Source organism: Nothobranchius furzeri, chromosome 13 (assembly GCF_043380555.1).
Source record: "Nothobranchius furzeri strain GRZ-AD chromosome 13, NfurGRZ-RIMD1, whole genome shotgun sequence".
Classification (NCBI taxonomy): Eukaryota; Metazoa; Chordata; class Actinopteri; order Cyprinodontiformes; family Nothobranchiidae; genus Nothobranchius; species Nothobranchius furzeri.
Genome location: NC_091753.1, coordinates 58,674,650 through 58,687,456, shown reverse-complemented (window position 1 = coordinate 58,687,456; position 12,807 = coordinate 58,674,650). Strand labels below are relative to the sequence as shown.

At 43.8% G+C, this 12,807-nt stretch overlaps 1 protein-coding gene across 1 annotated transcript in view; it reads left to right on the top strand.

The window, feature by feature from the left end:
• rasgrp4 (RAS guanyl releasing protein 4) overlaps nucleotides 1–12,760 on the top strand; it is a 25,707-nt gene extending 12,947 nt beyond the window's left edge. The window contains exons 9-17 of the mRNA XM_015950775.3: nucleotides 6,973–7,248; nucleotides 7,318–7,398; nucleotides 7,589–7,693; nucleotides 7,806–7,915; nucleotides 7,993–8,143; nucleotides 8,225–8,261; nucleotides 11,156–11,287; nucleotides 11,361–11,560; nucleotides 12,154–12,760. Coding sequence (XP_015806261.1) covers nucleotides 6,973–7,248; nucleotides 7,318–7,398; nucleotides 7,589–7,693; nucleotides 7,806–7,915; nucleotides 7,993–8,143; nucleotides 8,225–8,261; nucleotides 11,156–11,287; nucleotides 11,361–11,560; nucleotides 12,154–12,264 — 1,203 coding nt within the window. The 3' untranslated portion in view covers nucleotides 12,265–12,760. The remainder of the gene's footprint in view (nucleotides 1–6,972; nucleotides 7,249–7,317; nucleotides 7,399–7,588; nucleotides 7,694–7,805; nucleotides 7,916–7,992; nucleotides 8,144–8,224; nucleotides 8,262–11,155; nucleotides 11,288–11,360; nucleotides 11,561–12,153) is intronic.
• The last annotated feature ends 47 nt before the right edge of the window (nucleotides 12,761–12,807 follow it).

Below are 12,807 nucleotides of genomic sequence, written 5' to 3'. Positions count from 1 at the left end.
GGAATGGATCCAGAAATCAATCAATTAAATTTTATTGATGCAGCACCTTCCACTGCGTTTGTGGGAGTCCAAGGCGCTGGACACAACAACCCATAAAAACAAAAGAACAGACAAATAACAGGACAATAAAAAAGGTTTAAAATGGTTAAAACAGAATTAAAATTACAAAAAAGACAAATGATAAAAGTGCGTCTGCAGGCGACCTTTAAAAACCTCCAGTAATGGCGACAGTTTCACAGCAAGCAGAGTAGAGCTCCACAGAGTAGCGGCCATTACCGAAAAGGCCCGATCCCCTCTGCCCCCGAACCTGGCACGAGGGTCAGACCACAAACCCTGACCGGCAGGGCGAAGAGACCGCCAGAAGCAGGAAGTTCACAAACTTCACAGCAGAAATGTTTACAGCCTGGTTCAAAAAAACCTTTTAGGTTCAACAGGTCAGGTTTACAGTCATGGCAACTCTGAGGGGAGTGTTTCTTTCATTACTCGCCTGTTTAAATACAATTAAAGGTAGGAATTGTGAATAATTAGAGGCGTGTCCTTTTCAACGATGTATAGCGGGTGAACTGTCAGCATTAGCAGCGCGAACCCCTGCTTGCTCCAGGGAAGGTCTCAGCCTCACATTAAAACTGTTACAGCCTAGAAACTCTGTTAGCTTCGGTTAGCTCAGTTAGCTTTTAGCTACATCGACTCAGACTTTGATGGGTGTCAATCCTCTGCCACCACGCTTACAGCCTCACTCTCAGCTCGATTTTTTTTTTGGTCTGGAAGTAACGGCATGTGTAACGCAACCAAGATGGCGGTGGTGGGAACCGCCCCCTGAGCTTCAGAAACCTGCAGGTGACAGTGTGAAGCGTTTGTCCTTTAAGTAAGCAGTCACTGATCAGAGCTCCTGAAATCATAGCAGCTAATCGGGGGGAGGGGTGGGCGTGGCTAGCTCCAGCGAGTTTTCTTGACAGATCCCTCAAAGGCTCATTCTGGAAGGTACTGAAAATGTCAAGAAAAACCCACTGAGACTGCTTCATGTGAGACCGGGAACTATTATGAGTTATAAGAAAAGTAATTTGTCTCTTTTAATGTTAGTGTTTATAAAACTCAACCTCGTAAACCTGCAGAAGCAACCGATTCCCCGTCTCAGGTAACTTCAGCGAAAACAAAAAGAGCCAAAACTCAGTCGGTGTCAGACGCCCAGCTACATCTTCACGTGTGATTTGTTCCTAACTCTGAGAGGTTACACATTCTGCAATATTAAATTAGATTGTTCTTGTTTTACATCCTCACAACAACGATAACGCCGTCATTTCTCACCGTGATCGATGTGAACCTCAGAGGAACGAGGACTTGAACTACAGAACAAAAAAAGCTTTGTGGTGGAAAATCGTGTCAGATTTATTCGTGATGTTGTTGGGACATCAGGCCAAGAACCAGTATCAGTCCACGGGTCATTTGTTGACACACCTGGTTAGCAGGGTGTTTTATTTTGAAACACTGTTAAAATAATTTTATTAAAGTCTCATAAAACAACATGCATGATTACATTAAAGAGCAAGTTACCCCCAAATCAACTTTTTTCTGATAAACTACATAAATGCGTGTCTAATCGTGCTGCAGACACGTGTAGTCAGTAGTTTAGCACTTTAGTGCATTTTAGTTAAAATTTTAATTTTCTGCCTGAAACTGTCAGTGATGTGGCGTTGTCAGGTAAAAACTCTGCACTGCATTTGAATTTAAATCTGTCACCCCTATTGGCTAAGAGGTACCCTGAGAACGTTAGCTGGTACCATATGATGTCACAATGTCGTTGTGAGCCTGTGTGTGTGTGTATTTGTTAGCGGCTCCGTCCTCTCGGCCTGCTAGGCAACAGCATTTGTTGCATTATTCAAACAGGAAGTGGGAGTGGAGTAAGACTCTGGTAGGGGGTGACTTGCTCTTTAAATATCGTGTTACGCTCTTTCTTGTTGAGGATGTCATAGTTAGAGCTACACTTCAAGAAGTTTTATTTTTTACATCCAAACCAGAACTGGCTCTAAATGTAATAATTACTCTTCTGTCCATGTTTATGTGGAAAAGTAAAACGCTGATGTAGAGGGTCTCGCAGTCAAATCAATAAATCAGCTTTCAGCTGATTTGGTGCTTTTAGACGTTTCTGCAAACCAATCGGGAGTTTCTCCTGGGTTAGGGTTAAAAGCAGTCTGTTGTTCAGGCTGTAACTTATCAACAGTACTGTGTTGCTCATTTGCATAACGCTTTCATAATACGACACACCTAAAACCAACAAAGCAGCTCCAAGCAGAGCCGGCGGATCCTTAAAGAGGCAGGAGCTAAACGGGAGCGTGGCATCTCACTCTAAAAATAATCAGGTCTGACCAGCGAACTCATCTAAATGTTGTCTGTCGGCATCCAAGAGAAACATCTGGAAAGTTCGCTTTGCAAATAAGTGTCTTGTGGTTTAAATCGTTTCAATATAGAATTAAAGGTCTGTGGATGTGCAGATCGACTCGTCCTGCAGCTAAAGTGAGAATCCAGTCTGATGACGTGTCGGCTAAAACCAGGAAAGCTGGGAATTCCTTAGAGCAAGAGCAGAAGCTCCAGTCCGGCTGTCAGGTTCTGATAGTTTTAGTAGGATAATACGTTTGGGGGATCCTTTAGTGGATTTGCTGTTATGTGATTGACGTTGTGTGTATTGACGGCTGTCAAATATACGTGGCACTAAAACATGGAAATGTGGACTCTCGTCTGGCGGACGTAAAGGGCTGGCTAGCGGCCAGTTTCCTCAGGCTGAATGATTTAAAGTCCGTTGTCTTTGATACCTGCAATCCTTCTTAGGTGTGTTCTTGCTGTGTCTTTCTAAATCCATTCTTTCGTTCTTTTTTAAACACAGAAACAGTTTTATTTACCTGTTATTGACGCTACAGTTTCGCCGACGGCTGCCGGCTTCTTCAGGCTGACGCTGATGGTGGCGCGTCACTTCCTTCTCCGTTTATCTGCGGGCAGCAGAGGACGTTGTCGCCCTCTACTGCCCGCTCTCCCCTCTCCGACGATGCAGTCCCATGCGTGGTCCAGCGTGTAAACTCCGTCGTCCCTGTTCATGGTCCCACATCCACGTCTCCTTATCTCGATTGCTTCCTTGATCCATCTTTTGTATTTTTGTTGTTCAGTGGTTATGATCCGTGTGCTGTCCCAGTCCATTATATGGTTTTCTCTTAAGCAATGATCTGTTACGGCTGACTTTTTTATTGTACTTTCTGCTTCTTCTTTTGCTGCTCGTGTGTGTTTACGATTTGCCTCTTTCTCGCACTCCTTTCTGTGTTCTATTGTCCGTGTGTTGAGTTGGCGTCCGGTTTCTCCTATGTATGTTTTATTGCATATTTTGCATGGGATTTCGTAGATGACTCCACATTTTTGTCCAGCTGATATTTTGTGTTTTGGGTGTACTAATCTGTTTCTAACTGTTGTGTATGGCTTTGTTGGTGTGGTGTACAATAAAAAAGTCAGCCGTAACAGATCATTGCTTAAGAGAAAACCATATAATGGACTGGGACAACACACGGATCATAACCACTGAACAACAAAAATACAAAAGATGGATCAAGGAAGCAATCGAGATAAGGAGACGTGGATGTGGGACCATGAACAGGGATGACGGAGTTTACACGCTGGACCACGCATGGGACTGCATCGTCGGAGAGGGGAGAGCGGGCAGTAGAGGGCGACAACGTCCTCTGCCGCCCGCAGATAAACGGAGAAGGAAGTGACGCGCCACCATCAGCGTCAGCCTGAAGAAGCCAGAAGTCGTTGGCGAAACTGTAGCTACAAACAGGTAAACAAAACTGTTTCTGTGTTTAAAAAAGAACGAAAGAATGGCAATCCTTCTGTCTCTCATTCCACTTTTGATGGTTTAAACCCAAAGCAGCGTGTAATAAGCCTCGGGGTAAAAATGGATGCCAAACTCTCAATGACTCCTCAGATCAACTCAGTGGTGAGGTCTTGTTTTTATCAGTTATGCCGCCTAACTCGTTTCAGACCGATCTTAAAGAGGAAGCACTTGGAATCGGTCATCCACGCTTTCATCACCTCTCGCTTGGACTTCACTAACACACTATTGGTTGGAACTCTTGTCTCTGCCCTGAACCGGTTGCAGGTTGTCCAAAATGCCGCTGCTTGGTTTTAAACAAACACAAGTCGACATAGCCGTATTACACCAGTCCTGGAACGTCTTCACTGGCTCCCCGTCACAGTTCGTGTGCGTTTTAAGATCATGATGTTTGTTTTTAAAGCCCTACACGACCTAGCTCCTCCTTATCGGTCCGACCTGCTGACTCCCTATGTACCTACTCGTATGTTGAGGTCAGCTGACCGTCTACTGCTTTGCATTCCCCGGATGTCCTACAAATCACGAGGTGAACGTGCGTTGGTACACGCTGTCCCCATGCTCTGGAACTCACGGCCCATTACAGTCAGGCTGGCGTCCTCTCTGCCTGTTTTTCAATCTCGTTTATAAACCTACTTTTATTAATTGACTTTTCGACAGTGATTCATGTTATCCTGTTATGATTTTATAGTTTTTATTGTTGTGTTTTATCTTCTTAATGTTTTTAATTTTGTTTTAATTGATCCTGCCTGTTCAGCACTCTGGTCAGCTCTCACGCTGTGTCTTAAATTGTGCTGCAGACATAAAGTTGGTATTACGGTATTTCCTCAAAAAGAGTTTATTTTTATCTGTTTAACAAAATAAACACAGATGATAACAGCAGTTCAGCCCTCCCCTCACATGTTTTTAACATGTACAATACCACATGGACATGTTAAACATGCTCAAATGGTTCATTGTCTCCAGAATGCTGTTTTAAGCTGTTACGTTTTAAAATATTAAAGGGACTACTCAGCCATTTTTAAGAATTTAGGTGTAAAAGTTGTAATACTTGTCATCTGAACAGCCTCTGCTTGGAGAAATTGAGTTTTGGGACTGATAAACTAACTGCAAATATCTATAATCAGCTTCAGCCATGTGACAATATTTTCTAAATGTCTACATGATCTTTAGGTTTGCGTCGGGGATTTCTGCAGCAATCCTAAAGCAGAAATGCTGATGTCACATCAAAGCGTGAGTCAGCTCTTGTAGCGGGAGGTCATCTTGGAACATGTATTCCTGTGTTTGGGATGAACGCAGAGGAGTTTGACAACTTTTTACTGTAAAGATGCACTGGTTCTGGTGACTGATCCAGAATATTATCTCATCAGCTTGTTTCCTTTTAACCTCTTAGACCCAAAAATTGCGTTTTTAGAGATTGTTGTGTAAAAATAAAGTCAAAATATTGTTTCTGTTTTTAGGAATGTCATTATCTTTAGATGTTCTCATACATGTCACCAATTTAAAGTAACACAGAGCAGTTTCCCACTCCTCCGCCCTACTGGTTGGAAGTGGAATTACAGCTGTCGTAAACAACAGCAGTCTGCTGTAGCTAGTGCTAACAACAAGCTAATGCTAACAAGAGCTAACTAATACTAAAATCAACCAGGACGTAAAAAGACCCACACTGTTGGGCAAAAAATATTATTACTTACAACAGCAACAAAGCCAGGTCACCATCAGTCCGTGATTTTGCAGCCTCCTTTTGCTCTCTCAAACTAGCGTAGGCCGCGCCGATGTTCATTCTGGTTTTAGCTCTTTGCCTCACCTCCAAAGACAACACTCTCTTACTTTAACATCTAGCATTCGTTGCTGCTTTGTCTAAAAGTTTTAGCGCATCAGCTAATCGTCCTAAAATTTTCATTAGAAAATACATACCGGTGTGTTCAGAAGAGGAACTTGAGCATTTTCTCCCACAGCAACAGATTGTGGGTAATACCCTTCGCCCAAGTCCGCATCGATACAGCCTCGGGCAAAGTGCAGATCGAGGGCACAAAAGGGGCGTGATCAACTTCCGCACTTGACAATCGGGACACCCTGCCATGCACTCGCACCCCTGGTCGGGATTGCACAATTAAAGGGTGCAAGGGTGGAAGTGCGAGTATTGGGATTGGGCCAAAGAGTGCCTCCTAATCAGACACCTACCCGCTCCACAAAACTATCAAGTGTGGTGTCGGGCCAGCAGAGGGCTGCAGAGCGGTGTCGGTTTCTAACCCAAAAATCACTTCAAAGTCTAGCTTAAAGGTATAAAGTATTATCTGTTGTTGCTTTAAATGTCAGTTTTAGTGATTCGTCTCTTTTCTCACTTAGAAAAAGAAGTGGGGTTTTCTTCTCATCTTGTTGATGTGAATTGGAATTTGAAGGCGGTTTAAAACAGAACAGCAGTATTTAAAGTCCTCATCACACACTGGTGAAGTTACGTCGCCACATCCGACCCATCCCCGCAGGGAGCGGTGAGCTGCAGCAGCGGCTGCGCTCGGGAACTGGTTTAAACCAGCCATGTATCCTTTTTAGGATACAAAAGATGCTTTTGTAAAGGCTGCCTTTTAAAATGATCTGCATTCCCAGGAATATTATTATTACGATAAATCACAAATATTTATGAATTTTTGCATTTATTTGACATCCTTTAAAACAACATTTGGCCACTAAACACCTGGGTTTTCTTCAGGAAAGTACAACAGGTAAGTATTTATAACTTCTGTGCAGACGCAAACACAAAATCCCTTCAACTCCAACATGTGAAAAAGCTTTTAGAAGAAAGTTTTCCCATAATGCAACTAAACTTAGGACAGGAACCAGAAGGAATACTGAGACAGGCATCCATGAAAAAACACAACTTCATCCCACCGAGGTTTTTAAATAAGATCATTAGCTCCACTAAAACTAGCCGTTAGCTCTTCAGTCCTGGAAACTTCCAACTGACAAAAGGCTTTATTTCGCGTGTCGGTGAGACAGGCGGCCACGCTGCGCAGCGGCGCGTGTGAATGATAGTTGTGTTTAGACTAGGTGTTAAACTCAAACCACTCAAAATGGAAAAACTCAACGGATGTCTCCCCCATCAGGCCCTGAGCGAGTTCACAGAGCTGCTCTCCTCACGCAGCAACTACAGCAACTACAGACGCGTCTACAGCGAGTGTAAGGGCTTCAAGGTGCCCATCCTGGGGGTCCACCTGAAGGACCTGATCTCGCTCAACGAGGCCCTGCCGGACTACATCGACGAGGAGAAGATCAACCTGAGCAAGCTGCAGCACCTCTACAGCAACATCAATGACCTGCTGGCCATTCATAGCTGCACACCGCCCTTCGAGGCCAACAAAGACCTCCTGCATCTGCTCACGGTACCGCAGGATGACTCTGGATAAAACTCCATGGAGAACATCTTGATTTCTCACAATTTTGTGTTTCAGCTCTCTCTAGACTTGTACTACACCGAGGATGAGATCTATGAGTTATCCTACACCAAGGAACCCAAAAACCCCAAGATTCAGGTACAGACTTGATCGAACTGATGTTCACACAACGGTGGACGTTTCTGAGCGCTCTGTGGGTGTGGCACAGGTTCAGATCTGAGCTGCATCAAAGCGAGCCACATCAAAGTGCTTTACGTTAGGGAAGTGTGTTATGCGGTGGGTGTGCTCTTTCTTCTTGTGTCTCCTCACTGCATGTGTCGGTCCACAGACTTTAACTCCAGTGAAGCCGCCGGTTGTGGCGGAGTGGGGGTCAGGGGTCACCCCCAGGCTTGACTCCGACACAATATCCAACCACGTCAAGCAGATGGTTGATGTGAGTACGTGCCTCCCGGCTTTCACTTCCTCGTTCATCCTTAAGCAGCTGAAAGCAGAACCACCCAGGAGCTGCTTCAGGCCTGAAATCTCTCATCTGCCGCCCTCTGCAGTCCGTGATGAAGAACTACGACCAGAACCAGGACGGATACATTTCACTGGAGGACTTTGAGAAAATAGCAGCCAACTTCCCCTTCTCCTTCCGCACCCAGGAGACTGACAGGTGGGGATGGGTTCAAGCAGAGACCTTTAACCCCCTCAGCCTGGATCCAGTTGGTAATTTGTAGTTTGTCATTCCAGGGAGGGACAGATCAGCCGTGAGGAAATCACCTCCTACTTCATGAGAGGGATGTCCGTGTGCGCCAAGCTGGGTTACAACTTTAACGACGCGCATAACTTCCACGAAACCACGTACAAGCGGCCCACGTTCTGCGACACGTGTGGAGGATTCGTGAGTAAATTCTTGTTTGGGTTTTAGGATTAACTCTAACAACGAACCAAAGTGTAACACCTCACCTCTGTCCTCTCTTAGCTGTGGGGCGTCATCAAACAGGGCTACCACTGTAAAGGTAAGATCACCATTTATCACAACTTCCTGTGTGTTTTTACAAAACACCAAGTCCTCTTTACAGCGGACATTCGCATTTAGAAATACCAAGGCCCGGGTCACACAGCCAGATAATTATGCAGAAATGTACCCGTATCATCTGATAATCCCAAGGACCAACCAGATTACTGTAACTGCTCTAAAGACAATCTTATCAGATATTCCTGCTGTGTGTGGCGTGTTAGAAGCGCTCTGGTCTGCTCAGCATGTCAGGACCACTACGATCATTAATCATGAATATTAAACACGTTGGATTATTTTGCCCGATTTAGAAGACAATCTAGCGTGCTGCCATTTTAAAATGGCGTGTAATCAATCAGAAAGTGAGGTGATTGAAGCACACTGCACACTCTTCTTCCGCCATGTTTGTTTCCATTTTGGGCAGCAGTAGCTCAGGAGGATGCGCAGGTTGTCCAATAACCAGAAGATTGCAGGTTCAATCCCGGCTCCGGACAGACAATGTCCTTGGGCAAGACACTTAACCCATCTTGCCTGCTGCTGGTGGTGGACGGAGGGACCAGTGGCGACTGTGTTCTGCAGACCTTGCCTCCGTCAGTGCGTCCCAGCCCAGCTGTGGCTACATTGTAGCTCATCACCACCAGTGTGTGTGAATGAATGAATGAATGATACACTGTAGTGTAAAGCGCTTTGGAGTCCTCTGACTGTATAAGGCGCTAAACAAGTGCGGGTCATTTTCATTTGTTTACTCCAAGGTCACTTGATCTCAAGGTTCCCATCTGACCTGTTGTGTGAAATCTGTTTGAGTGTAATGTGTAGTTTTTACCGTGTTGCTAGACCCTCCCCCCACCACCACCATAGGACCAACACTTATATCCATGATTTTTTTAATCGTCACGTCTAAAAGGTTTTTTTGAAAAAACGTCTTGATATTTTTTTAATCCTGCCGTGTGAACTGGGTTTCAGAAAAGATAAACATTACATCTTTCTTAACAACTTTCTCATAAATAAACAAAAAGACCTGCTGGAGCAGAGCTGAGAAGCTCCCAGGACCAGGTTAAGTAAGACTAAGTTTCTCACTTCTCACTCCTGAAACCTGCTGCAGCTTGCTGTAGCTAGCGCTAACAACAAGCTAAGGCCAACTGATGCTAAAATAAGCCACAAAGTAAAAAAAAAAAATAAAATAGACTGCTGGAAAAAATATTACTACTTACCAGTCCAGTAGCAACAAAGACAGGTCATCATCAATCCGTGACTTGGTAGCCTCCTTCAGTTCCCTCAGTGTAGGCCAAGCTGATGTTCACTCTGGTTTTAGATCTTCATCTCCAAAGACATTACTTTCTTTCATTTACTTCCAGGCTTCGACATGATGCCAACCAAAAAATATATATATATCTTGTGTTTCAGTAAGGTAACCACAGCCCTGCATAAACTACCAGCAAAGTAAACAGCCAATGTCCTAAAGCAGGTAGAGTTCTCCTCCTAGTGTTCCTAATCCAAATCATAAAACTGTATAAAGCCTGGTTTGTGCTTGACGCATGTGCATCCTGCAAGTCGTAAATTGCAACGTTTATGGTTCCTGTGGCTTGTCTCTGCTGTGAGCCAATATTCTCCCAGGCTGTCGGGGCGGCATGGCATGCACACAACTACACCATAGTAGAAGTAGAAATCACTGTTGTTTCATGCTTCTTTGTGTTGGTGGTGGTCAGAGGGGCCAAATGGCAGCCTCGCCTCTGTCAGACCACCCCAGGTCGGCTGTGGCTACAAAGTAGCTTACCATCACTAGCAGTGTGTGAATGTGAGTGCATGAAAGCGTCTTTGAGTGTCCAAAAAAGTGCTATAAAAGATGTATTATCATTATTATTAACAATATTCTAACATAGTATATATCTATAAATATATTTTAGAAAATATGAATAAAGTGGTTCAATTGCATTTGTCTACATAGGGTGACCATATTTCCATTTCCAAAAAAGAGGACATGAGGCTAAAGTTGAATGGTTAAAGGGATGGCTTAAATAGCCTTCAACTTTATCAATTCCCATTTAGCCTTTGATTTTTCATTTTAGTTTTTTCCTTTAGACTTTAGCTTTTAGCTATCCTGTTTAGCTTTTTCATCTTAGCCTTTGATTTTTCACTCTAGCCTTTAGCTTTTCCCTTAGCTTTTAGCTATCCCGTTTAGCTTTTTCACTTTAGCTTTTAGCTATCCTGTTTAGCTTTTAGCTATCCTGTTTGCCTTTTTCATTTTAGCTTTTAGCTATCCTGTTTTGCTTTTAGCTTTCCTGTTTAGCATTTTCATTTTAGCCTTTGATTTTTCACTGTAGCCTTTTCCTTTAGACCAGCTTTTCCCTTAGCTTTTAGCTATCGTGTTTAGGTTTTATTTTTTCACTAGCTCTAGCTCTGTAGCCTTACCCCACTCGGCCGTGTTTAGGTTTACACTCTAGATTTTCCTCAAAAGCCTTTTCTTCTCATAGGTCCTGTAGTCCTTAGTTTTCCTCTAGCATTTCACCACTTTTTCCTAAGCCTTCAGTTTTCCCCACTCTGATTTTATTCTTCCACTTTAGCCTTTATGTTTTCCCTCTATGTCTTTCCCTTTTAGCCTTTTTGACAGTGGGTTATAACCTTTGTCATTATATCACTTATAAGACAGAATGGCAGCAGGGAGAAGGCAAATAGAACTTTTCTGGGAATAACTTTGGTGAACACTGTCAGAGACGGGAACCACAGTCTCGGTTATCCTAAATCAAAGACAGTGAAACCATATAAATCTCAACTTGATTAAACTGTTTTGACTGTCGGTTGAGCAAGCTTGAGCTTGACATGCTGATTCAGCAGGTTAGGACTTTAACATGAAACACTGTAAAAGAGCTTCTGATAACTTATCATCCCGTCACCCAGACTGCGGGATCAACTGTCACCGACACTGTCGAGATCTGGTGAGACTGGAATGCCAGAAGAAACACAAAAACACAACCGGCTCGTGCCCCTGTACTCCAGCTCCAGACTCCAGAACAAAGGGCAACAGCTGGAGTGGGTACCTTTCCCTTCTAGTCCCGCTGGTTCACACACAAGGCTGTATAACTGATGTGATGTTCTCCATCAGGTTCAGAGGAGGAGGCGTTTGTTTTCCCTCAGGGTAACGAGACAGAACACAACAGGAGCACATCGACTTGGAAAAACAACACGAGTGACTTGATGCTGTCAGACAACTCCACTCAGACAGATCCTGGAGTTTGGACCCCAGAGAAGGACAAAAGAGGAAACCACCTGAACTCTGTTCTTCATGCTTCTCCAAACAGGAGGGTGAGAAAAAATTTAGTTTTTTTTTTAGTTTATCTGTAGATTTGACAGATTTAACCATTTTGTTTTGGCTATGTTGATATTGTATCAAATATTAATATTTGATATTGACAAACTGAATCCAAAATGGCAGCAGTCTGAAAGGTTGGATTAAAACCAACCCTGTGGTTTACGACTTATGCTAAATGTACTTGAAGCAAAAACATGAATCACCCACAGCCAAAAAGAACAAAACAGGATTTGGGATTAAAATGTGAACATTTGGAGTTTTGAGGTGTTTAGCGCCACCCAGAGGACAGCAGAAATCTCCCTGCATTGCCAACACCAACATGTTTCACTCACGAGTACGGGCCCTGTTCACACCACAGCTAGTTTAAATCACATTTCTGTTATTTATTGTTCTGACAAAAGATAAAATACCTCCCTCACCACTCGGTGAAGCCAAAAGCGATGGAGAAGTGACATCTGCCTGTCATGTTAAGTCTAACGCCGGAAATAAAACGGAAATAAATGGTTTTTAGTGGAAACTGTTGAGTTAATAATGAACTGCAACTAAAACAAGGCCCAGCACAGCTGATTCCTGCTCTGTGCTGCAGGTCAACACGCCGCCACACCGGAACCGAGGATGCTCGGCGCCCGTCTCCTTGCTGCAGGACAAGATGGATGAGCTACATCTGCACAAAGACAAAAGCCGAGAGCCAGACTGAGCGCTCCTCCTCAGAAACTAACCGACGAAGCTCTGAACAGACTCCTCCTCTCGTTTAGCAGATTTTTCTTCAGTAATTTATGAGTCCCATGTTTTCTGTCTGATTTTGTATTTCAGAAGATGTGCCTTGTATTTCTGGTGCTAAGATTCTTTATGAGCTCAGTGATTTTACTCACATCTAAAGACATTTGATGGGAACAGAACAGGGTAGGAAATCAACACTAAGCAGAAAAATCCTGGGTTGGGTTAATCCTGGCAGCTACACGAGCCTGGGAAGGAAAAACAAGTCCTTGCAGAAGCTGGACCTACTGGATTTCACAACCATGACCGTCGAAGCATCTCCACCCAGACACAACATTCATTTTCTGCCCCGACTGACGAGACTTGGGACTTTTAAATGTCTTCTCCAGGTTCAGGACGAAAAGATTTGTCAATGATTGTTATCTCCCTTCTTTTGTTGATTGTTTCAGTTTTATTGAAAAACGCACCAACAGCGATGGACCACGAGTGGTGTTTGATTTCCCCTTTGTCAGGACACAGAGAC